Source organism: Microcaecilia unicolor, chromosome 11 (assembly GCF_901765095.1).
Source record: "Microcaecilia unicolor chromosome 11, aMicUni1.1, whole genome shotgun sequence".
Taxonomy (NCBI): Eukaryota; Metazoa; Chordata; class Amphibia; order Gymnophiona; family Siphonopidae; genus Microcaecilia; species Microcaecilia unicolor.
In genome coordinates, this window is record NC_044041.1 from 183,913,657 (window position 1) to 183,941,003 (window position 27,347).

The 27,347-nt window shown below is 44.7% G+C and overlaps 1 protein-coding gene across 1 annotated transcript; it reads right to left on the reverse strand.

The window, feature by feature from the left end:
- Positions 1-550: 550 nt before the first annotated feature.
- Positions 551-27,076, reverse strand: THEMIS2 (thymocyte selection associated family member 2; the record flags this gene model as incomplete). The annotated part of the gene is made up of 5 exons (XM_030220081.1): positions 551-939; positions 5,684-5,843; positions 13,461-14,509; positions 22,134-22,544; positions 26,953-27,076. Coding segments are annotated over 5 exons (1,824 nt in total), but the record flags the coding sequence as incomplete, so codon positions are not given.
- Positions 27,077-27,347: the final 271 nt, after the last annotated feature.

The following is a 27,347-nucleotide window of genomic DNA, read 5'->3' on the forward strand; positions in this document are numbered from 1 at the left end:
TAGGGATATTGTAAGCACGTACAAGGTTAATGTGCAAAAAAATAACACACCTATAATGCTGCTTAGTAAACAGGGTCCCAAATGTTAATGCATGACCAATAAAAAAAATTGTGGGACCATCCCTTCTTGATGCATTAGTTTTAGGCTTACTGCGTATTAAAATTCAAATGTTATAGCATGTTAAGCCCAAAACAACACATTTTAGTACAGGACTTCCTATGTTAGGCCGGCACTATTAAAGGATTTTTTTTTTTGTGATGGGAGGATGGTTTAGTCTGTAAAGGTACCAGTGGGTGGGTGGATTTATTTATTTATATGTTAGCTCACATCTCATCAGTGGCGCTTAACATGCAGTTCATTCAGGTACAGAAGATACTTCCCAGAAGCAGGGCTGGATTTACAAATAAGCTAGACAAGCTATAGCTTAGGGCTTCACTAAAACAAACAAAAAAAGTTAATAATACATTTGTAAATAATGAAACAGCATAAAATAATCATAATTAGTGATTTTATTATCAACTATTATTGGTAATGTTATAGGTTTTTAAAAAAATCATGTATTGAATAAAAAATTTGCTTATTTAATTGGGAGGGCCTCTTACAGGTTACAGCGTAAATACAGCTGTGCCCAGAGGCCTTACAATTTCTATTTCTTCCTGATGCAAGGGAAGGGAAAGTTATCTCCCACGGTCACAAGAAGCATCCGTGGAATCTGAAAGGTGCTGGTGCTTTAGATAAAAATGTCATTCCCTTAGTCCAGTCACATAGCACAAAGCCACAGCAGGGAAAGATTTTCAAAACTGATGGACCAGGGTGTACATGCCATCTTTGTCAAGATTTAGCGCGTGATGTGAGTCCGCTAACGAAGAAAAATCTTCCGCGTCTTCTGGGAGATGTCTTTCACAGTGTCTTCAATGCATTCATAGTCGTGTTCGTCATCTAAGAAAAGAAACAGCTACTTAACACACTGAAGAGGGGGATGGGGCACTGAATTTTTATTGTACCTTACGGAACTGACTTTGAAACTTGCTCGAGTGGCAGAAATGGGTACTGAAATCCTCCTTTTAATCAGAGAACAGGTTCATAACAGGCAGCAACAGTGGAAACCCCCCTCACACACATTTCACCACCATAGGTACATTACAGTAGGAATGAGCAGTCCACAGTTTTTCATTTAATTTTGTTTTCTGTGTAGCATTGTCCGCTTTGTTTAGTCTTTAATTGGGGGGGGGCGGTGTTAAGAGTGTGCACTCTTTCCTGATATTGCATGTATGTGCAATGGTTTGAGCATGCATACACTATTTGTAGAGGGCATACTTTTTCCAAAATAGTGCACAGTAACGTCAGTAAATAACCCTACCCCCACCCACCCATAAAGGGCTGGATTCAGTAAAGAGCTCCCTGTGAAGCACTCTTCCTAGAACAGTACTTGCACCCATTTTTGGGTATGAGGACTTATGGCTGTTGAAAACTGGTGTAAATTACATGACAGTAGACAAACCGAAGAGGACTGCTCACAGATAAAACCATCAAGCAGAAGAAAACAGACCAGCTGGTATGCAGATGAAAAGATTTATTTCCAAGAACCCGACGCGGCCACATTTCGCCTATAAGGCTGCCTCAGGGGTTTACAATACACTGTTAACCAGACATAAAGGAATCCTGTGCAGAAGGAATGGATCCTCAGAAGCTTAGCTGAAATTGGGTGGCGGAGCAGGTGGGGGGAAGAGGGGTTGGTGGGTGGGAGGCTAGGATAGGGGAGGGCAGACTTATACAGTCTGTACCAGAGCCGGTGATGGGAGGCGGGACTGGTGGTTGGGAGGCGGGAAATACTGCTGAGCAGACTTATACGGTCTGTGCCCTGAAAAAGACAGGTATAACTTCAAGGTAAGGTATACACATATGAGTTTATCTTGGGCAGACTAGATGGACCATGCAGGTCTTTTTCTGCTGTCATCTACTATGTTACATATATAATGAAATTAAAAAACAATTAAAATACATGATTAGAAATAAAATTAACAATTGAAATTCACAACTAAAAATAGCTTAGAACCATCAAAGCAAGAAGGCATACCTTAAGCATCCATCCTAATACTAAATAACGAAACTATACACGATCTACACAAAACCGAACTCTTAACACATGACTGATTAACCTCTATGATATTAATGATTAAGCAATTCACTTAAACCTTATGCGGAATAGGGACTCTTTAGTCGATGACCTAATGCATGTTACTAAACAATCTACTACTCAGGATCCTTAATGCACTACCACAACTTTTCTCTTTATCATGTATGTATGCACATGTTATATATATATACCATGATCTATTCCATGTATGTTATGCTCCATGTTTGCTACCATGTATGTAAGCACCTTAACGCAATACAATTTGTAACTGTGCTACCCGGAAATGGCAATTGCCATTACGGCAAATGTAAGCCACATTGAGCCTTCAAATTGGTGTGAAAATATGGGATACAAATGCTACAAATAAATAATACTTTAATACTTTCAATCTTTTCATCTGCATACCAGCTGGTCTGCTTTCTTCGGTTTGACAATTACATAACACTTACATTACATGACACTTATATCCCACACCTACCTTGAAAGTTCTGTGAGGTTCACAAAAAGAGAGGGAAAAAAAACTGGAACAAGAAACATAGTAAATGACGGCAGATAAAGACCTGAGCGGTCCATCCAGTCTGCCCAACAAGATAAACTCATTTTACATGGTATAGTGTGCTCATACCTTACCGCACGGCCATTTTTTCTAGGGGCTTTTTAGCCACTGTGGGAAAAAGGGCCCTGGCGTGTGGGGAAAAAATGACCTCCGCCGCTGTCACAGGGCCCTTTTTACCGCAGCTTGGTAAAAGGACCCCTAATTTTTCTGTTAGCGCATGAGCCCTTAACAACACCTGTCCAGGAACGTTTGCATTATGAGAACCTAACTCCTTAAAAATTTTCTAAATAAAAATGTTTTCAACAATCTTTGAAAAATCATTAGATTTAATTAGATTGTCTTCTAATATCAGTTGGTAAATCGTTCCAGTGTGCAGATGCCAAATATGTAAATGTGCTAGAGAAACCCTTTTTATAATCCACCTTTCTAGGATCTGGAAATTGTAAAATTAAAAAAACATCTAGATTCAGGGGAAATATTCCTAGTAGACAATTTGATTAAACCAGACATATAAACAGGTGCTTCACCATTCACTATCAAAAATACCAGTCAAAGTTTGAAAATAACTCGCGCTTGTAATGGTAACCATCAGCAATGGGGTAACTATCAAATTAAGATCCAAAAATCAGTCAAGCAGTACTGTTTTAACAGTGCTAGAAATTTCTTGATCACTATGTCCTTACATTCACTGAAAATATTACAATAGTCAATATGTGATAATACCATGGCTTGCACAATCGATCTAAATACGTTGGCACTATAACTAGATCTTGCACACATAAGCTGGGTGCGCAACCCAGGAATTTTTATAACACTGCGCCTACATTTTTGGAATGCCCCGCCCATGGCTACACCCCTTTCTGGGTTTCAGACAATACTTTGGGAGTGCAGCATTATAGAATAGCATGTCGGCAGATGTATGTACAAGCCCAAATTAGTGCCAATTAACACCAATAATTAACGGCTTGTTAATTCATTTGAGCTCATCTGCCCTGATTGCCCAAATTTGGGTAATCTTTATAACTCCTAAGTCCGGTCCTGGAAGTACCCCTTGCTAGTCAGGTTTTCAGGATATCCACAATGAATATGCATGAAGAGATTTGCATATAGTGGAGGCAATGTATACAAATCAAGCTCATGCATATTCATTGTGGATATCCTGAAAACCTGACTGGCAAGGGGTACTCCAGGACCAGACTTTGAAAACACTGCTTTATAGAATCTGTGGGTGGGGGGGGGGGGGGGGGGGGGGGGGAATGTGGAGGGTTTGGGGTTTGTTTGTTTTTGTTTGTTTTTGCTTCTTAATCAGATACAACAGCAGCTCATCGTACATTACAGGTAGCAACAGTGTAAGCTCCTGCCCCACATTGCCCCACCATAGAACAAGCCCCAAAAAAGAGCAGCAGAAATGCAGCCTTCTCTAGCACACACACCCCTGCCCCACTACAGAACAGTGAAGAGGGAGAAAAAATATCCGCCAGAAGGCGGAGAACTCTAGACGCCCCACGGACAACAACAAGAAATGAAATAAAAGTGGGAGGACGACCAAGGATTCCAAAAACTGAAAGGATATATAATAATAAAGATGTTTATTGAGGTATAAAGACTCGACACAACGTCGTGTTTCGGCCGTTAGGCCTGCATCAGGAGTCTATAATCAAATTTTGAATACATAAATTATAAAAACAATATAAAAGTAGACAACATATATATACGTTTAAATATTTAAAATTAAATTTATAATCTTAAATATTATATAAAAAAGTATGTATAATAACAAATTAGATGCATTTAAGAATGAATATGAATTTAAATGGATGATTAAATTTTTAAGAAAATAAAACATTTAAATTCATCAAAAAATAAAATAAAACCTTCCATATTTAAAAATATGTAAAGACAAAAAATGGTGTGCTTGTATAAAAATGATGTACATATAAATAAATAACAATATGTAAATGAATTCTCATGTCTACACAAAGTAAGAAAGCAGTGTGGATTGAATACATTAAACATGGATAACCAAATGCATTCAAAGGTGAATTTATACACATTAAAAATTAAATGAATCCACTACAGAACAGTTACATTAGAAGTAGCAACAGCGGGATGTGCATGCTTCCCTGAGCCACATAGTGCATGTCTAGCACAAGCAGAGGTGTGCAAACTTTCTTCACACTTCAGTGCCTTCATACCAGTAAAATCCTAGGGGTTGAAATTCAAAGCTCTTTATCTGGCTAGGAACAACTCCTGACTGTTTAAATCACTTGTTTGAGGCTATCTGCTGATATTCAATTAACTGGTTAGTACTGCCAAATATCATCACAGACCGCTAAACTCAAAGGGGCCCTTTTACTAAGCTGTGTAAGCGGCTATGCGCACCCAATGCATGCCAAAATAGAGTTACCACCCGGCTTTTCTTACAGGTACTCTGAAAAATGGACCTTTGCGCACCCAAAACCCGCGCCTACACTACCGCAGGCTGTTTTTTTCAGCACACCTTAGTAAAAGGACCCTAAAGTGAGCTATTGTGTGCATGGTCTGGAGGTGGAGTGACTACTTATAAGATTTGGCACTTAACTGCCTAAGTTCAACAGTCAAATTGGACCCCATAAAAGTCAGTCCTATCTTTATGCAGTGTCACTTGTGCTGTTAAGTGCCGAGTATCACATTTAACCGCATAAGATACCGACTGCATAAACCTGGATATTTAATGCCAAGCGTTAAATATCCGAGAATAACACAGGCAGCAGTTTAAAAAAAATACTCACCGCCACTGGTTGAATATCGACCCTCCCCCACCCCCACCCCCCTAGTGTGCAGAAATGTGGGTCAGTGTAAGTTATGAACCTTGGGGATTTCAATTACCCTATTTGCTTTTTAAAAAAAACAACCCAAAACTATAATATACAATCCATGCAATAGCTTGGTCTGATAATCTTATACAAACAGCTGTACTTTTAATGTGATCAGCCTTTCACCCAATGTACCTTCTTCGTCTTTGGAGGAGGTGCTGGTTGTCCTGAGCTTGTGTTTGCTCAGAGAATACTCATTAGGTTCACTTCTTCTGCGAAGTTGGATTTGTTTCCTTGCAGCTGGTGGTAGGGGTGCTGCATATTGACAATCTGGCTCTTGTTTGAGCGGGGGAAGCTGGAAGATCAAACATATGGTAATACAATTAATGAAGGCTGTTATTGATCAAAATGGGCCACCGAGTCTGCCCAATAGAGATTCTTTTACTTTGGGTCAGGGCCTGTGTTAAACATTATGGAGCCCAGGGCAGAAATTTAGAAGGGGGCCCCAAAGCCCACCAACAGGCTGTATCTTCTCCAGATTTCAGCAGGTTTGGGGCCCCCTGTAACCATGGGGGGGCAAGGTCAACTGCCCTGTTTATACCTCCTTAATGACACCTCTGTTTTGGGTAGCTGCCCACATGAATTTCCTGTATGCAACCCAATACCAGCTTCCCTCTTTCTTTATCTACTACCTGACCTTTCAACCCTTCTTCTACCCTCCATGTCTGTGCCCTTAATCAAGAAGGAAATTCCTCTATCTTCTCTGGACTGCAGCTACTCTGCAGAATACTGCTTTCGGACAGAGGCGTATCTGTAATGGGGCCAGGGGGGCCAGGGCCCCCGTAGATTTGGCCATGGACCCCCCTACCAACGGCCCTCGCAACCCCCCCCCCCCCCCGCCGCCAACCTGCCGTCGTCGCCTACCTGTGCTGGCGGGGGACCCCCGCCAGCCGAAGCCGTTGTCCTTCGTTCGTTTGTTTTGTTCTTTCTGAGTCTGACTCGGTTCTGACGTCCTGCACGTACACAACGTGCAGGACGTGTGCAGGACGTCAGAGACGAGTCAGACTCAGAAAGAACAAAGGACAATGACTTCGGCTGGCGGGGGTTGGGGTCCCCCACCAGCACAGGTAAGCGACAGCGGGTGGGGGGGTCGAGAGTGTTGTCGGGCGGGCGACAGTTGGAGGTGGTTCTGATGGGGGAGGGGGTGGCGGCAATGGCGGCGGGGGTCGCCGGGGGGGGGGGGGGAGTTAAAATGTGCCCCCTCTCATCGGCTCTGGACCCCCCTACCGGCGAAGTCCAGATATGCCCCTGCTTTCGGATAGTCACAATCCCCCTCATTCTATGAGAACCTAAATGGACGCGCCATTTGCAAGCTGAGATTATAGGATACTAGCATTTTCACCTGTGAATATTATATATTCATAGGTAAGTGCTAGTTGGGCCCCTAACCCCCTAATTCTATAAAATTGCACACACAATTTAATTAAATGAGCTAATTAGCACCAACAATTAGTTTTTAACTAGCAATTATTTACACTAATTAGATTTAATTAGAACTCATGCGCCCACCTTTTACACAAGTAAAAATAAAAAGGGGCACTTTAAAGGTAGGCGCTCAGTGCATGGAAGTGTCTGTGCATCTGTCGGACTGCTCATTTGAATACTGATGAACTTGTAATATATTTGCATAGGGTTTTCGGTAGCTGCTACATGGAACGGTAAAAGGGACGTAGAACCGCTTTGTGTATTAGACACTAAATAATATTTGCTTTAGACCAGCTACAACCAGTTTAAAACAAACATTGTAAGCACGGCAAGCTTTGTGTATTGGTCCCTCAGAACCTGGGAAACTATGACAGAGCTGCCGAGAGACTGGGCCGGGCCTGGGGCAAGGCCGGGCCTGGGGCCCTGCCCCCGCAGAGGTCGCCGCCCCCCTCCGTCCGCCACCAGGCCGGGCCCCCTGCATTGAAATCACAGCTCCTTTCACCTCCGTGTGAAAGCGCTGCAGGCAGCAGCGGATCGCCTCCCTTCGGGCCTCCTTCCCTCCCTGTGTCCCGCCCTCGCGGAAGTTACATCAGATGAGGGCGGGACACAGGGAGGGAAGAAGGCCTGAAGGGAGGTGATCTGCTGCTGCCTGCAGCGCTTTCACACGGAGGTGAGAGGCGCTGTGATTTCAATGCAAGGGGCCCGGCCCAGTGGCAGATGGTTGACGACGGAAGGTGAGTGGGACTGCAGCGCCAGGCCCCCCTTGGAGGCCCGGGCCTGGGGGATTTTGTCCCCCCTGCCCCCCCTCTCGGCAGCCCTGAACTATGGTTCAAATCCCACTGTGACTTTAGGCAAGTTATTTTATCTTCTTATCAGCTGGGTATCTACTTACACTGTAAGCTCTTTAGAGAGGGGCCTTATTGTACCCAAACTGTAAAAAAAAGTGCTGTAAGTTGCCTTGAGCATCATCTGGAAAAACAGACTAAAATTTTGAACAAGCTGGGTTACGCAAAAACAACCCATTAGCAGAATACCTTGCATTGTTCATACACAGAGAAAAACCCGTTACCCTCACTAAATACAGAACAAATGATCACACATTGTAAATAGAAATATGCCGACAAAACCTGAATGCTTGTCCACTCCAGTCTTATCTCTTCCCCTCTTCTTCCCTGCAATATGTAGGGGCTGGATTAGTGAGTAGACTGGCTCACCAAAAGCCATCAAGGTAAATAAAACACTATCAGGCTCATTTTCAAAAGAGATAGACATCCAAAAAGTGACATAAGTCAGCATTTAGACATTTATCTCACAGAAACCTCCAAATCAGTATTATCGAAACCTCTTTTTGGATGTCTTTCTCTGAAGTCTGTCAGAACGACTTCCAAATCTCAAGGGGGCGTGCCAGGGGCATGTTCAAGGCAGGACTTGGGCGTTCCTAAGACTTGGACCTCTTTAGCCATAATGGAACAAAATAGACGGTTTGAGCTAGACCTGTTTTTATAACAAATAGCTGCAGTGGGAATTGAACTCACTTTCCCAGGATCAAAGTCTGCTATACTAACCACTAGGCTACTCCTGTACTCCATGGAAGAGGTGCCACAGATGACCACTGGAGGGACGCGGAGATCACCTTCCCTTACACCCCCAAATCACAAAACATTTTCCCAAACAGCATTTTCAAAAGGAAAAGATAGACTTTTTTTTTTTGTAGAAAATGACCTTTCCTGTTCTGATTTTGGCCGTTTTACAAAAAACATCCAAATTCAGACTTAGATGTCATATCCAAAAATGCCCCTTGTACATTTCACTTGCCCAAAGTCACAAGGAGCAGCAGTGGGATTTGAACCCATGTTGCCAGGGTCAAAGCCTGCTGCACTAACTATTAAGCCACTCCTCCTCTGTTTAGCTGCAACAGCTTTGTCTGAAAATGGACCAAAAAAAAGGATGTCCCAATCCCAAACCATCCAAATCACAAGAAGTCCATAGCATTATTTTTCGAAAATGACCTTCTTTCCTGTTCGGAATTTGGACGTCTTTGTAAAATGTCCAAATTCTGATTTAGACGTTTCTTTCGAAAATGCCACTCCACATCTCCTACAGGTTGCTGCAGATTGGAAAAACAGACCAAGCTCTCTGCACTGAAACTACATGCTAGCAGAACGTCTCACCTCAGTAACACATGCAAAACAGATGGGCACCAAAGAGAAAATAAATAACCATAAACTAGAAATAGAAATATGCACACAAAACCTGAACTGGAAGGTCCAGGAAACCAGACTCTGCACGCTGGGCAACAATGGAGAAATAAATATAGAAATGCATTTCCCTCTATACTGTATTGTCTACAAAGATATCATTCATGCACATTTCCTAAAACTGATGGAGAAAATTAAAGACTTCCCACAAAAGAATAACCAGAAAAATAAATCTGTATAATTTTGGAGAAACAGCAGCTTTAGCAGGCATAATAAAGTATCTGGTTTCCTGTCATCAGGCCTTTAATGCAATCTGACCAGGAACAATGTAGACCAGCACCAAAACCTAGGCATGATCCTTATTACTGACTCTCTTGTTCTCTGTAATTTTATCCTACTGTAGTTATCACTATTTCATACATTTTTATTTTTACCGCTTTATTACTTTTCCAATACATCTACACATCGTCATGCCTCTGTCTGCTATTTATCTCTCCTTCTTTCTCTCTCTCCACCAGTTCAGTATGGAGTACCTCAATCCTTCCCCCATCAAAACCAGCAGCGTGAATCACAATCTATAATTCCTGAGTCTTCCTGGTTTCCCTTCTGGTTCCGGGTCTCCCACCTTCTTACCTGCACCATCTCCACCTTCATACAAGCACTGGCCTTGAGTCTTTCTTGTTAGTTACCTCACATTTGTATTTTGCAGTGTCACGCAGGCAAAATACAAATGTGCAGGTACATGTGTCTTAGAACACCGTGCTTGTCTGAACATTTTATTATCAGGTTCGTGCAGGCAAGTTCTGTGCCTGTGTGATGGGGATGAAGGCATTTTGTGTCAGTGGCATAGCTATGGGAGGGCCTTCTTGGCTCAGGCCCACCCAGCGGCAACACCACACTGCTCTCTTCTCCCCTGTCCTCTGCGATGTCCCAGTATCTGGTCTCCTGCCTCTGAACCCTGTCCCTCCCCGGTGTCAGTACAGGCGTCATTGGCACATGCAGTAATCCATTCCTGCTGCTTGCGCCTGCACCACAATCTACCATCCGCCGCATTCCGCCAAACAGGAAACAGGCAGTGATGTCAGCAAGGGCAGGACACAGCAGATGGAATCCTGCGGATCTGGTGCATGCAGTGAGAATGAATCGCTGCAGGCACTAAAGACGCCTGGGAGGGACGGGGGTTCAGAGAAAGGAGTGCAGATGCCGGGATGCTATGGAGGAGAGGGAGGAGATGTGGGGGGTAGGTGAAAAAAAAATCTGTGTTTATAAAAAATATCTCCGGCAAGGTATTTGGTGTGTTGTGTGTTTGTGGTGGTGGTGGGGAGGCACATGCGTGTGGAAGGGCCCATCCAAAATACTGAGTCTGGCTGTGCCTCTGTTTTGTGTACTCCACTTCCTCCTCCTTTCACTGCCAGCTGGCAAAGAAAGGAGCAAGAAGACTGAAGCTCCTGTGGTATAGGCAGAAGCGGAGCCAGGTTGACGACGCGGGGGGAGTGAGAGTGAACTTCTGCTGGCGCACATTTTCAATGCAACACATTGAGAAAAAAATAGGCGCCGGAGCTGGCAGAACTCCATTTGGGGGAGCGGCCGCTCTCCTGGCTACGCCTCTAGGTATAGGGTTCTGTGGAGTCTGCATTGGCTGACCATGTTGGGAAGGCAACTATTTATTTTATATTGTTGCTTCCACAGGATGCCTGTCTCACGGCCTGATAGCATCCCTTGCAGTGATCCAGGTACAGGCAGCAGGCAAGAGAGTGATCCAGGTACAGGCAGAGTCAGTAGGCAGGCAGCAGACATTGTCTATTTTTGTAGCGCCTGTGCTTACCTGAAAGTAATCGGGCAGTGCTGCATTCTGCCCAGTTACCTCCAGGTTAGCATGGGAGCCCTTACTGCCACCTCAGTGGGTGGCGGTAAGTGCTTCCCCTCCCCCTCCCAAAAATGGCTGCACAGCAAGTGGTTCACATATCACACGGCCATTTCTTTTCCAGAAAAAAAAAAAAGACAGCCTTGTACCTGCTGCGGTAATAGGGGTCCTCAGTGCACATCAAAAACACGCACTGACGCTAGCGTAGGCCCCTTTTTACTGAAACTTGGTAAAAGGACACCAAAATCAGCCTTAAATTCAGCTGATTTGAAATTAATTTTAATTTGTTGGGGTTTTTTTTCTCTTTTTCTCTCCAGAATTATGAACTCTTATTATAGTGCTGGGCAGACTTATAGGGTCTGTGCCAGAGCTGGTAGTGGGAGGCAGGGATAGTGCTGGGCAGACTTATACGGTCTGTGCCAGAGCTGGTGGTTGGGAGGCAGGGTTGGTGGTTGGGAGGCGGGGATAGGGCTGGCCAGACTTATGTGGTCTGTGCCAGAGCTGGTGGTTGGGAGGCGGGGATAGGGCTGGCCAGACTTATATGGTCTGTGCCAGAGCTGGTGGTTGGGAGGCGGGGATAGGGCTGGCCAGACTTATACGGTCTGTGCACTGAAGAGGACAGTACAAATAAAAAAGTAGCACATATGAATTTATCTTCTTGGGCAGACTGGATGGACCGTGCAGGTCTTTTTCTGCCGTCCTCTACTATGTTGATATATTATGGCGCTTGTTTCAAAAAAAATGCTCAAAACAGTGGAGCTACTCATCTCCACAAAATCTCTTCTTCTAATCTGTATATAAGAAAAATCGTGCGGAGGAAAAGATCTCAGCAGTCATTGGCTATGCGTTTGGCCTTTTGACAGTCATCAAACCAATGTGTTGCTCCCAAATGACTCAGAACAATCATTGGCTAAAACTTCCACAACAATTCTTTTTTTTTTTTTACTTAATGTGAGTCACATCCACAAGCTCTTTTCATAAATTTTCAATTTTTGTAAATACTTCCATGCAGCAGGAAAAAAAAAAAAAGACAAGCACTTAGCTTATTGTATAGATCCCAACGGGGACCTGTTTCACCCTCGGCTTCATCAGGGGATCATAATGCACTTCGGTGCTAGTGAGTGCTTCCCATTCATTTCTCAAGCCTGCTCAAAGTACTAACTTTATATAAGCCTATGTCCTTTCAAAATGAGCCTGTATATTATTTTTCTGATTTATGTCTCCTTCCTTCAAAGAGGAACCAGAGTGGCTCACAGTATATCAAAGGCCATTGTAAACAAAAAAATAAAAGAATGCAGAATTACAAAACTTATTAATGCAATGGTACACGGAATACAAAAGAATGACTATCTACACCCTTCCTCTCATAAGGGTCAGGAGGGCTAACAAATAACATTCCCACCGAATTCCATGCCCAAATATAAACGCATTCAAACCCTCCCATTTCTCAAAGGGGTGAGTCCCTTTGGTATCCTTCCTTTAGGAGAAACCCATCTCACTCCACACCCTCACAAACAGTGGATTTTTATGTCATCCCGTATTAAGATGAATAGGAGGTGGCAGGGTCAACACACGTGCAGAAGGCATATCACCATGATGCCAGGCATCTTCAGCATCCTTATTTCAGAATAATTTCTGTCTAGGTTGTCTTTTATATAGAAACATAGAACATGACAACAGGTAAAGCTCACCCAGCCCTTCCCAGTCCTGCTCCTCCAGTCTCTCGTCCTACTCAGATCTACCATCCATTCCTTTCCTTCAGAAATCTACTAGGTTTGTCCCATGATTTCTTAAATTCTCATACTGTCCTTGCCTTCACCACTCCATATGGGGAGGCTGTTCCTTGTGTTTACCACCCTTTCAGTAAAGAAATATTTCCTTGGATTAGTCCTGAGTTTATGTTTTTTCACCTTTTAGAAATATTTATGTTCTTCACCAAATTCCTTTTTCTGCTGATTTTATTGCTGCTATTCCTCTTAATATGCCATTTTTCTTATCTGTTTGTCCCTTTAATTCCTAGGACCAGCACTGCTCTCAGAAGTGCTGGGACTGGGGGGGGGGGGGGGGAGTGAGTGACTGCCCCAGGCAACATGTCCAAGGCAAAGTTGGGGAAGTATCATCAGTAGGCTGCATTCATGTATGTGCAATTGATAACACCCCCTTCCCTTGGATTGGATGCTCAGGGCAGTCGACCCCCCTTTCCAACTCTCTTCTGGCACTGACGAGGGGCTTACATTTAGAAAACTCTTTTTTAACATATGCTTTTTCTAAAGTCACAGCATCTTGAGACAAATGGTCAAAACATTAAATCACAGTAATAAGCCCATTGATCAGTTTTAATCTGCTCTGCCACTCCACTCTCTTTCCATCCTTTTCAAAATGTCTGAATGACCCTCCCCAGAGAAGACAACAGAAAGACTTTTACCATTGGCTTTGTCATGGATTGTTTCCTGTCTGTGGTGATTTCTTTCCTGGTGTCATTGGCACTGAAGCTTGCTCTCTTTGGTGGTCTTGGCGGAGGAGGCCCGCTGCAAGGCAGCATCTTCCGCATTTGGTAATAGAAGGAATCTGTTAGCTCTTCAACCACAGACTGATTTACTGGCTTCTTCAGCTCTCTGGCAGAGTCCTGGGTGAAGAACAGCAAAACCTCAAACCACTTCACTGGGAGATCAAAGCACAGCATGGGTCGTTCCATGAAGCTAATGACGAGGAAGGGATCATCAATGAGCTCCTCTAACTTCAGGGCAGAAAAGGAGCTAAGGATGTCGATGGCCAAGGTGGGATCTTTCACTGCAACTTTCAGCTCACATGGAAGCTTCAGTTTTTGGATTACTTCAGACATGGTGTATTTTGTAGTGTCAGCAACTTCTTCCACAAAGCGGCCCTCAACATACAATGGTAGCATGATTTGCTCCATCTGTTCCTCACCGTCATTCTCACAGCACAGGTTGCATACAAGCACATCAGTCTCCTGAGGTGTCCTTGTTGTGGTATGATACAGCACCTTGAGCCGGTCTCCGACACTTAGTGATGGAAAACAGTCTTCATAGCACTCAAAGTCCTTAGTTACAACAACCTGCAGTTTCTCACCAGAGTTCACGCTGGTCAGCAGGTCATATGCTGTAGAGAACTCCCTAGGCCTCCTCTTAAACTTTCCTCTGTATCCACCAGAGATTAAAAAGTATCTGGTAGACTTATTTCCCTTGGAGGAAGATGCAAGAACTCTCCAGGCTGAGGCCCTGCTGTGAATCTGGATCTTCTGACCCTTCCTCAGGGAACTGACCCAGTCTGTTTTAAATACTGTCTGGTACTCTGGAGCCTCAAGCAGCTCTGCTGTGATGGGGAAAGTCTCCTCATATGCTAGAATTTCAGGAAGTGTCAGCGGGGCGATGAAGGTGATCTGCTGAGCCTGACTAGTGACATCTATCACATCCACCTCCAGACTGGATGGGATTTTCACTGTGTTTCTTCGCACTGTTAGGGGGAGAAAATACAAAAATAACAGGTTGGATGTTCACAACTGGAGAAGGAAAAAGTGAGATAGCCCTATCGGGCTCATTTTCAAAAGAGAAGGACGCTCATCTTTCGACACAAATCGGAAGATGGACGTCCTTTTCACAGGGTCGTCCAAATCGTTATAATCGAAAGCCGATTTTGGACGTCCCCAACTGCTTTCCGTTGAAGGGACAGCCAAAGTTCAAGGGGGCATGTCGGAGGCGTAGCGAAGGCAGGACCTGGGCGTGCCTAACACATGGACGTCCTCGACCCATAATGGAATAAAAAAGGGCATCCCTGATGAGCACTTGGACGACTTTACCTGGTTGTGTTTTTCTTACGACCAAGGCACAAAAAGGTGCCCAAAATGACCAGATGACCACCAGAGAGAATTGGGGATGGCCTCCCCTTACTCCCCCAGTGGTCACAAACCCCCTCCCACCCTCAAAAAATATCTTTAAAAATATATTTTTACAGCCTCTATGCCAGCCTCAGATGTCATACTCAGGTCCATGACAGCAGTATGCAGGTCCCTGGAGCAGTTTTAGTGGGTGCAGTGCACTTCAGACAGGCAGACCCAGGCCCATCCCCCCCACCTGTTACGTTTGTGGAGGAAACAGTGAGCACTCCAAAACCCACCACAAACCCACTGTACCCACATCTAGGTGCCCCCTTCACCTGTAAGGACTATGGTAGTGGTGTACAGTTGTGGGTAGTGGGGTTTGGGGGGCTCAGCATACAAGGTATGGGAGCTATGTACCTGGGATCAATTTCTGAAGTCCACTGCAGTGCCCCCTAGGGTGCCCGGGTTGGTGTCCTGGCATGTCAGGGGGACCAGTGCACTACAAATGCTGGCTCCTCCCACGACCAAAGGGCTTGCATTTGGTCGTTTCTGAGATGGGCATCCTTGGTTTCCATTATCACCGAAAATCAGAAACAACCAAGTCTAGGGACGACCATCTCTAGGGATGACCTAAATTTCAAGATTTCGACATCCCTGATCGTATTATGGAAACCAAAGATGGATGTCCATCTTGTTTTGATAATACAGGTTTCCCCGCCCCTCCATTGGGACGTTTTGTGAGGACGTCCTCAACAAAACTTGGACGTCCCTTTCGATTATGCCCCTCTCTATGTGTGCCGCAGTTTTCAAAAGAAAACAGCAGATGCATTTCTATCCCATCTCTCTCACTCTCTCATGCGGCAGGGAATAAAGTCATCTCCAGACATCTCTCTTCCTCCTTTCTCACTCTACCACACCCTACAAAGAATGAAGACCATCCTCAGTCATTTCTATCCCTTCTACCTTGCTATATTGTATAGGTTATCAATAGAAATCAAACAAAATAAAACATGGAAAAGAAAATAAGATGATACCTTTTTTATTGGACATAACTTAATACATTTCTTGATTAGCTTTCGAAGGTTGCCCTTCTTCCTCAGATCAGAAATAAGCAAATGTGCTAGCTGACAGTGTATATAAGTGAAAACATTCAAGCATTACTATGACAGTAAAATAGATACCATTGGAGATTCTACATGGAATGTTGCTACTATTGGAGATTCTACATGGAATGTTGCTATTCCACTAGCAACATTCCATGTAGAAGGCTGCGCAGGCTTCTGTTTCTGTGAGTCTGACGTCCTGCACGTACGTGCAGGACGTCAGACTCACAGAAGCAGAAGCCTGCGCGGCCACATTGGTGATCCACAAGGGCTGACTTCTACATGGAATGTTGCTAGTGGAATAGCAACATTCCATGTAGAATCTATAGAAATCAAACAAAATAAAACATGGAAAAGAAAATAAGATGATACCTTTTTTATTGGACATAACGTAATACATTTCTTGATAAGCTTTCGAAGGTTGCCCTTCTTCCTCAGATCGGAAATAAGCAAATGTGGTAGCAGATAGTATGTATAAGAGAAACATCAAAGCATTACTTTGACAGTCTGACAGAGTGGGAGGGTGGGGGTATGCATGGGGACATCAAAGCATTTCATTGATATTCTAACAGGATGGGTGTTGGTAGGTGAGAGGAGGGTAATAAACAGAGAAATACAGCTTTATGGTTTATAATGGGTTAGAAAACCCAGATCCTTATTAAGTCCTGTTTGTTGGGTGTCAAAATATTCAATCATTCTTATTTCAAAGGTCTTACGTTCCTGTATTGTTTTAAAATTACCTTTCAATATTCTTACTGTGAAATCACTGGTGCAGTGTTCTGGTCTTGTGAAGTGTTGGCCCTCAGGGGTGGGGGCTTGACTGGCACTGGCTATTTTCATGTGATGTCTGTGCAGACTGAATCTTGTCTTAAGCATCTGGCCTGTTTCTCCAATATAGCATCCTTTGTTACATTTTTTACACTGAATGATATATACCACATTGGAAGATGAGCATGTAAAATAGTTCTTTATGTTGAATATTTTTCCTTTGTGAATGACTATGGGGTCTTGTGAAATGTTTTGGCATAGTTTGCAGCTGGCTGTGTTACAGGGAAATGTGCCCTTTTCTTTTTCCGTCTGTGTTGGAAGTTTACTTCTGATCAGCTTGTGTTTTAAGTTTGGTGGCTGTCGGAAGGCCAGCACTTGTGGGGATGAGAATATCTCTTTCAGTAATTCATCCTCCTGGAGTATAGGTTGTAGATCTCTTATGATTTTCCTCAGTTTTTCCAGCTCTGGGTTGTATGTCACTACAAGGGGAATTCTGTCTGTGGCTTTTTTTTCTTTGTACTGTAGCAGATTTTCCCTGGGTGTTTTGAGGGAGGAGGCAATATTCTTGGAGATTATTTTGGGGTTGTAGCCTTTCTGTTTGAAGGATGCAGTCAGGGTTTCAAGGTGTCTGTCTCTATCCTCTGGGTCTGAGCAGATACGGTGGTATCTTGTGGCTTGGCTGTAAATAATGGATCTTTTTGTATGTGAAGGGTGGAAGCTGGAGTTGTGGAGGTAGCTGCATCTACAGCCACTACTCCAGGAAGATGAATTACTGAAAGAGATATTCCCATCCCCACCAGTGCTGGCCTTCCGACAGCCACCAAATTTAAAACACAAGCTGATCAGAAGTAAACTGTGATTTCAATGGAGGGGGCCCGGCCCGGTGGCAGACGGAGTTGGGGAGCGGCGGCGACCTCGGGGGGGGGGGGGGGCAGGGGCGGGGCCCCCGGGGGCGGCCTTGCCCCGGGCCCGGCCCAGTCTCTCGGCGGCCCTGGTTTCCTTAACTGTACTCCCTCACTGGGCCACATTAAGTGAGGTGGAAGGTGGTGCTCCGGCAGAGAAAAAATTAAAACCCCAGATTGGGAACAGGATAGAGAAGCCTGGAACAGGGAGAATGGATCCTCCACAAGAGATTCTAAGCCATGGCAGCAGCATCTGAAATGAGGTCAGGGCAGGAGGAAGGGATCTTCCAGGAGAGTTCCTAGCCTGTGACTGCAGTGTTTGAAGTAGGAAGATTATTGTGCAGGAGTGCAGTACTGAAACTGGGCCTGCTAGGAGCTGATCACCATGGGTGTTAACAAGTGTGAGTTTAGTGAAGCTGGGCTTCGGGGAACCTGAGAGAGTAAAATTTCTTTTTGTGTGAGACTAAATTTCATTTAAAGTCTGCTTATGTTTGCTTACCAGGTCTGTCACAATAACAGACCTTTTGCATGTTTTGACTTATAATAAGCAACTTTTGTTTTGACTGATACTGTCTACTGACTGTACCTGTGAAGACTCCAGTCTGTAAGGAATAATAGGCTAGAAATTCACAAGGGTATCGTATTCAATAGCTAATTTATTGCATAGCCCTAAAAGTGATACTTTATTTCAGAAGAACTCGCACCACATGTGGGGGTTATTTCCAGGGTTGCCAGGTGGAAAAATTTTTTCCCACCCAAACCAGCCTAAATCCAGCCCAAAACCCGCCCAAACTCAAACCCCGCCCCTGACAATCCCACCCCCGCATCATCACCCCGCCCCCGCAGTCATCACCCCCGCCCCCGCCGTCATCGGCCCCGCCCAGAACGTCACTAACCCCGCCCAAAAGTCACTAACCCCGCCCCCCGCGGCTGAAAAAACACCTAAAAAACCACCCAAAAGACAAAAAAGAAGCCCAAAAAACCACAACCCGCCCACCTGGCAACACTGGTTATTTCCCATAAGTTGCCCAATAGCAAAAGTACAGAGGCATGTCTGTATCTTTTGCATTTGCATACTTGATGTCACAAGAGCCCTGGTGCCATCTAGTGGCTGTGGGGAAAGGGTTGCCCCAAGCTTCCTTGCTGCAGTTTTGCTACTGGATACTTCAGCAGGACCTCACAGCCTGTAGCCGACTCATGTGAAAACAAAATTCTTATAGCGTCAATTCTTCCCTCACAGTTTTGGGGTTTCACTTCTTAGTCCTTAAAACTAGATTTTTCAATTTTTATTTAGCTTTACAAGGTTTCCCTTTTCCCAACCATTTTAACTGAAGGCAGTAAGGGAGCGCTCACTCTTGTCACCCTCAGTTCCACTTCCCCTAAACCCACTTTGTCTTGTCCAGAATACAGGAATGTTCTGCACTAGCAATGCTCAGTTTAAACTTCATCCAACATTACCCTTTCCTTCTTTCTATTGGGAGCAATGACACACCACAATACACCATTACTCGCCCCTATGGAAGCACTTTTTCTCCACAGGAGAAACTGCCTGGCCTTTGGGACTTTCTTCCTTCTCTTCCTCTCAGGTTCCAACTATTCCTTATAGATGCCTTTAGTGAGGCTTAGCTCTAATGCCTGCTTCAGGGCAGATTCTCTTCCATTGGCTAACTGAACCGCTTGCCAAGGAGGCAGGGAGAGGAACTTGGTCTCAACTAGAGAGTTGCACGGGTACAGAAATCTTACCCGTCCCCACCCATCCCCACTGGAATCTTACCCATCCCCACCCATCCCCGCAAAAATTTAAACCATCCCAACCCGTCCCCACCCGTCCCCGCAAGAAGTTAACCCATCCCCACCCATCCCCGTAAGAATTTAATAGTACATAAAAGAAAGTTCCAGTCAGCTCCCTCAGTCTCTCTCTGGATTTGAGCCACAGCACTGTAGGCAAGGAAGGAACGGAAGTTGGAACTTGGAACACTCTGGTGCGCACATGTAAGATTTGTCTCTGATTCACTGGCAGTGTGTGCTGAGAGGTCGCCACATGCACGCGCCAGTAGGTCAGGTGACATCTGATTCTCGTGCCTGTGTCAGAGCTGAGGTCTGTGCACCAGCCTGGAAGCAAAGAGGATTAATAGTAACATAGTAAGTGACAGCAAATAGACCTGAACGGTCCATCCACTCTGCCCAATAGTCACACTCATGATCAATTTATCATTAAATCAACAAGTGTGATATTACATACTTGATTATGGTCTTTCTTTCATGTTTCTGGAACAAAGACCACAGAAGTCTATCTGGCCCCATCCTTATGTTCCAACTGCTGGAGTTGCCATCGAAGCCCACTCCAGCCTATTCATGTTCTCATTTGTGGGACACAGACCATAAAAGTCTGTCCAGCACTGTCCTCATGTTCCAGCCACTGAAGTTGCTGTCTAAGCCCTTTCCAGCCCATCCTACACCAGATTGCCATGTATGAGACACAGACCATACAAGTCTGCCAGGTATCAGCCCTAGTTCATCACAGCCAGAGTCGCCATCTAAGCGTCACTTGACACATCCACACACATGCAGCCATTTAAGGTTAGGTTTTTTATAACTTCCATTTTCTAATTAGAGATCCTCTGTGTTCATCCCATGCCTTTTTGAATTCCGTCATCATTTGTGACTCTACCACCTCCTTAATGGAAGACTTTCCACATTTATGCTGTTAAAGCAAGGCGGAAGAGGAGGAGAAGGAGGAGACAGCACTCAAAGAAATTGGTATTCGGTAGATGAGAGGCTGGTGCAGGTGGAGCTTACAATTCCACGGGAAGCCCACAGAACTGGTTCCATCCCCGCGGGAACCCCGCAGGAACTGACTCTGTCCCCGCGGGAACCCCGCAGAACAGCTTCCATCCCCGCGGGAACCCCGCAGGAACTGCCTCCGTCCCTGCGGGAATCCCGCGGGTTCCGCGGGATTCCCGAGGGGACGGAAGCCGTGCAGCTCTCTAGTCTCAACCCCCTTCTTGGAGAACTACCCTTGTTCGCCCTTTCAGGGCTTAAGGCTTCCTGTCCCTCCCCATCTCTTTCTCCTTCATGTTTGTGACTTCCCTTCCTTGGTTCCCTCTGAGGTCCTCTTTCCTATAGAACGAAGAGTTCTCCTAAACTCCTTCTCTGGCAGTCAGCAACTTTACTTGATAGTTGTTGCAGGTGGGGATTGCTAGCAGCTACAACCTGCGGCTCCCCTTGATTAGAGCAGCTGCTGTTGGCAGGGCTGGCTTCACCTAAGAGGACCAGGTGAGGCTCTGGCCCAGGGCGCCAGAGATAAAGGGTATCAAATGCCTGAGCCTGTGATGTCACTGGCCCGCTAGGTTAAGCTGGCCCAGAGTTTACCTGGCGGCATTGCATATGCAGGGAAAAAAGAAGAGGTGGCAACCCCCTTCCTCTTTCTGTCTCAGGCCACCTTCCCCCGTCTACCTTTAAAGGCAATTTTCCCCTCCCAAATACAGACAGTGTTCACCTAATGTTGCACGCATCAGCCCTAGCGTCTTCCTTCTGCCAAGTCCAGGCCCCTCCTTTGGCATCACTTCCTGTTTCCTTAGGGGCGCGGCAGAGGGAAGACACAGGGACAGATGCAGGTAGCATTAGGTGAAATGCTGTGGGTATTCAAGAAGGGAAAATCGCCTTTAAAGATAGGCGGGGGAGGGGGATGCACCAATGGGAGGGCTCCAAACCTAAAGCTGGCTTAGGGTGCCATGGTCCCTTGAGCCGGCCCTGGCTGTTGGGTTAGCAGGCTTTCTCCAAGTTTCCTTCCAGCCTGGCTCTGCTGCTGACCTCATAGCTCCATTGCCTTCTGGGACTTGTAGTTTCCCCCCACTTCTTAAAAAGCAATATTCTTATTTTCTAATTTCCACTGATTTAAAGTGAGCACTGATAGGGTTTGGTTTGCTCCTTCTCCTTTCTGATAAGAGCATGCCAGTGTCTTATCACAGTATGTTGAGTGTATTTTCAAAACTTTAAATGTTTCTTCAAGGTACACAGGTATAAAAGTGTCTGTGTGCTTTGTTCCTAATATTTCTCTGGCTGGAGCCTCAGGAAAAATTACACATGCATAATTTAAAAATTCATTGACATGTTGTTCTCATGACCAACATCTACTTGAAAATGTGAAATTAAGCAGCTGTATTTAGCCACGTTAGATCCCTCCGAAAACTGTTCTCAGCATCTGTAAACTGTTAACATGTCACACAGATACCAATCACCAGAATACATGTAGCATATCAGAAATGCACACATGTACTAGTTACAATGTATTCTGTATTGGTAACTTATACAGTTCACTAATTTGCATTCCATATTTATAAGTTATACAAGAGTTCGATTGAAAACACAATAAAATACAAAACACAATTCTTCCCAGAAACTAGGTGAATAAAAGGACAGGAAAGGTCAGAGACTTCCTCTGTTTCTCTTCTCCATACTACTCTTTCCTGCTGTGGGATACTCACTCTGCATTAAGGCTTGGACTTCATAGACTGGAGAGAGGAATATGGAGTCCCCTGGTATGGTGCTACAGGTGAATCTGTGGCTCAGCAGAGATTTGGATTGCAGGATTTGGCTGAGCGTGTACTCCGGCTCCACCTCACATAGGTAGAAGTCTCCGGGGCAGGAGAATGGGATCTGCAAGCACACCTGTGCAGCTGTTTCATATTCTCTGCAACGGGCGTACCTGTAACCCTTGGACTCAACCTCCGATAGAAAGGAGATGGGCTGATGCCTCCTAATGACCTGTCCCTTTACCATAAAGTCTACAGTGGAGGCAAAACGGAAAGGACGTCTTTCTCTGCCAGAGAACACATCTCTGATGAGTTCTTCCAGCGCTGGATAGTAATGATACTCAGAGATGGGTTTGAAGAGACCTGGAAAGAAGCAGAGATCAGCCGTCAAGTGTTGCCTGCCTTTATGATGCTTAGATTTCTATTAGGAGACCTGTGACCATGCTATGAAGATTTCCTCAGTCAAAACCAAAAAGTAGGGGTGGACCAAGGAGTCTCGCCAGCCGAAGGTTGATTGAAGTAACTTCATTGCACCAAATACATATATATGACCCAATAATTTGGTGCAATGAAGTTACTTCAATCAACCTTCGGCTGGCGAGACTCCTTGGTCCACCCCTACTTTTTGGTTTTGACTGTAGTTATACACGTGGGGGTTTTCTTTGCCCTGATCTACGGGTTGCTGGTTTGGTGGATGAAGATTCCCTCACCACATCCCAGTTCTGTCCTTCCACTCCATGTTAGTTTATGGGGGTAGGGTCTATGTATTGCAAGAGTCATTGTCAAAGCTACTGGATGTCTGAAAATTGCTCTCCTTCAGGCCCACTTATAAAAAAGGCGTGCCTAGATGAGTGTTAAAATGTCTAGTTATGGCCATGGAGGACCAGGCTTATCACTGAAGGCATACCCTAATAGCTGTATTTGCTGGTTAATAGCAGTGTACCAAGAATTTGTTTGTTTGCTGTCCTTAAAGGAAAAAAAAACTGTCTAGTTCTGTTAACCATTCTTAAAGGGCCAATGACCTATTAACTAATACTTTTAACGTTTTAATAAAGGGATGAGAAATTTGTTTACTACCACTACCTTATACAACTATTATTTTTTTTCACTGTCCAACACCCTAGCCCAGGAGTGGGCAACCTCGGTCCTCGAGGGCTGCAACTCAGTTGGGTTTCCAGGATTTCCCCAATGAATATGCATGAGATCTATATACATGCACTGTCTCCATTGTAGGCAAGGAATCTCATGCATATTCATGGAGGAAGTCCTGAAAACTTGACTGGGTTGTGGCCCTCAAGGACTGAGGATACCCACTCCTGGTCTAGCCATATTACACTACGATAAAACTGGATTCTTGTCTTCATATTTATTTTTGTTACATTTGTACCCCACGCTTTCCCACTCATGGCAGGCTCAATGCGACTTACATGGGGCAATGGAGGGTTAAGTGACTTGCCCAGAGTCACAAGGAGCTGCCTGTGTCTGAAGTGGGAATCGAACTCAGTTCCTCAGGACCAAAGCCCACCACCCTAACCACTAGGCCACTCCTCCACTCCACTATAATCAAAGAAATGCTTTGGCCTTTGAATGTTCACACTTCCATGTCCTGGTATAGGAAGGTACCCCCCCCCCCCCCCCCACCTCCTTCTCTGCACAGGAACGTAGAAAAGCCTTTCATAAGATCCACAACTAGCTTCTCTCATGCATATGAAATTCTACAGGAAATCTTAACCCTACTCTCTTTGAACAACTCGCTTTGTTCTCAGAGTTGTGGCAATTTCTTAATCACACATGTGGGATAGAAATTTCAGAAATATATTATCTTCATTATTTCCGCCTACATACATCTCAAGACTCATTAAAATTATTGCTTTATCTCCTTCATATCCAACCCAACCCAACCCAAAGACCAAACCAAGGGCTTCCATAGTCCCCACAGTTTTTGTGCTAGCTATTATTTAAAAATGAACAGTCCTCTGCATCTATTAAGATGCTTGGGGAGGAATTTGTTAATTATTTCTTCAGTATGATCAATACAACTGCGTGAGTTGCAGGATACGATTTTTGCAGTGGCAGGATCGAAAATCCAGAGCTCTCTCCAGGGTCTGTTTCAAGAAAAGCTGTTCTTTCCTCTTCCTAGGTAAACCATCTGGCAATTGATTTATTGTTTTTAGATACTCAGGGATTGCTAGCTGCTTTTTTACTGTGACACAACTACTTTGACCCATCGCTTGAAATGGAGGTTCCATCAGCATCTACCACTTTACTATGATGATCGAGACAGAAAGAGAAAAACACTCATACAGAAAAAACAGAATTAATAGAAACAAATAAGACAAGCATGAACTGTTTATAGCTCTGTCTATGGTAGTAACTCTAGTGGAGATTAAAGTACTGGCATGTCAGCAAGAGCCTGAGAAGTCACGTAGTCTAGTTTACTTCATTATAACATCAAAATCAAAATTGCTGCACGTTCATTTTGGGCCCGAGACCTTACCACCAGCTGTAGACCTAACGGTAAAGAATCTGGGCGGTAATTGACCTATGTGCATCAATTGCCACTTGGCGCGGGTCCATTATGCACGCCAGAAAATAAAGCTTATTTTTCAGATGCGCGCCAAAATTGAAATTACGGCAAGGGCCATATGGTAACAGGTGGTAACTCCAGTTTGGCAGGCGTTTGGCACGCGTAGGCACCTACGCAGGTTAGTACATAAGTATTACCATACTGGGAAAGACCAAAGGTCCATCAAGCCCAGCATCCTGTTTCCAATCCAGGTCACAAATACCTGGCAAAATCCCAAAAAAGTACAAAACATTTTGTACTGCTTATCCCAGGAATAGTGGATTTCCATTTAATAATGATCTATGGACTTTTCCTTTAGGAAGCTGTCCAAACCTTTTTAAAACTCCGCTAAGCTAACCGCCTTTACCACATTGTCTGGCAACGAATTCCAGAGTTTAATTACACGTTGAGTGAAGAAAGATTTTCTCTGATTCGTTTTAAATTTACTACATTGTAGCTTCATCACATGCCCCCAACCCCCCCACCAGCCGAGGTCCTCTTCTTCTCGCAAAAGGCTTCCTTCTGTTTCTGACATCCTGCACTTTGTACAGCTGATCTGCAAGGCTTTGTTCTGTGAGTCTGACGTCCTGCACATTGTACGTGCAGGACGTCAGAAACAGAAGGAAGCCTTTTGCGAGAAGAGGAGGACCTCGGCTGGCGGGAGTTGGGGTCCCCCGCCAGCAAAGGCAGGTGACGGCGGGTTGGCGGCGGAAGGGGGGTCGAGAGGGTCGTTGGCAGGGGGGTCCAGAGCCAAATCTAAGGGGGTCCAGGCCCCCCCAGGCCCCACGTAGCTACGCCACTGCCCTGGTGTAAATCCTTATCCCTAAATTAAACATGGATCCCCCTTATTCTGTAACAGCGTGCATAAATTGTGGGATCTGGGTGTGTAAATATGCATGCGTAATTGTAAATTTATGCCAATTAACATGGCTAATTGTTAGGGACAATTATTGACGCTAATTGGTTTATTATTCAATTAATAATTGTGCGCACAAATTTGCATGTGCAATATTTAGTGCCATTTGTAGAATTTGGAGGAAACTGCATACACAGAAGATTGGTAAAAACAAAAGTTGTGAAATGAAAGGAAACTGAGGAGGGAAATTGACCGCTGATATCTGTAAAACAATTCAGCTACATTAACTGCTTTTTTTTTTCCATTTTTTGCTGAAGCAAGTAGTAAAGCAGTTAATGTAGCTGAGTTTAAAAAAAAGGTTTGGACAAATTCCTGGTGGAAAATTCCATGAATTGTTAAGTTAGATCTGAGGAAAACTACTCCTTATCCCTGGGGTGAGAAGTACGGAATCTTGATACTTTGGGGACACTGCCAGGTACTCGTGACCCGGGCTGCCCACTGTTGGAAACAGGATACTGGGCTAGACGGAACCTTGGTCTGACCCAGTATAGCAACTCTTATATTCCTTGTGACTGTGGCAAAGGTAATTTTGGGCTAGATTTACTAAGGTGTGTTATGTAGCACAGATTCCATTTAATGCAGTGGGATCTATTCACTGTTAGTGCACTTTTTGAAATCTGCCTATTTGACTCCTTTGCCTTGGATACCCATGGAAATTGGAAGCACATTGGAACAGGGAAATTATTGTTTCTGATTCTAAAAATATTGCAAGCCACCTTAAGTCTCACTTGGAAAAGGTGGGCTAAAATATCCAAATTGCCCTTTCCCTTAGGTGGAAATTATGCAAATATTTATCATAAATATTTATTATGTATACTTGTCTGGGGACTTTCTGGTGGAGTCTAAGAGCCATTGGCATCTCTTTCACCTCTTTCCACCCCTATTTACTAAGCTGCACTAACGGCTGCCGTGCAGCAATGCCGACACAGCCCATTCAAAGTGAACGGGCCGTGTCAGCATGAGTGCACGGCTAAGTAAACGGGGGGGGGGGGGGGGGGGTCAGTAAGAGATAGAAAACACTGCATCAGACGGAAGCAGCTCCAGGATTTGAGTGACAGAACCAGAAATAAAATGAATATGCAGGAGATAAATTAGCAGATCACGCTGAGCGATGTTATTAACATCCATTAGATCTGGGGGTATGATCTGCATGCAATGGAGGGGGAGGGGGTAGAAGCTTAGGAGTTAGGGGGAAAGGCGGGGAGATAATGAGGTTGCAATGGATGTAATTGGTGTTAATTTGCGTAATGTCAACAACGGACAGGTCCTAACCCCTGCACAAGATTCACCTTTGAAGTCTGGTGGCAGATCCCGCTGCAGGCCATGCTCTCCGCTACATATGACCTTCTGCAGCTCCACACCAATAACCTTAATCAGGTCCCTGTGGACAGGCAGCACTCGCTCCCAGAAATTTCATAGGATGGACCCTGTGGAAATAATCAGAAAAACTCATGGATGCTGTCTCTTCTCTAGCCATCAGGGCAGTGCAACAACGACACTGATGTATGTCACCAAACAAACAGAAGAAACAAACTCCACATGGCACAACACAGAGCAAAAATAAACAAAACAGTGGTATTTAGAAACAAATGAAGATTTGTCTTATCTTCCGCCTGGACCGTTATACTCACATCACCCCTCTCCTCAAATCACTTCACTGGCTTCTGATCAGGTACCGCATACA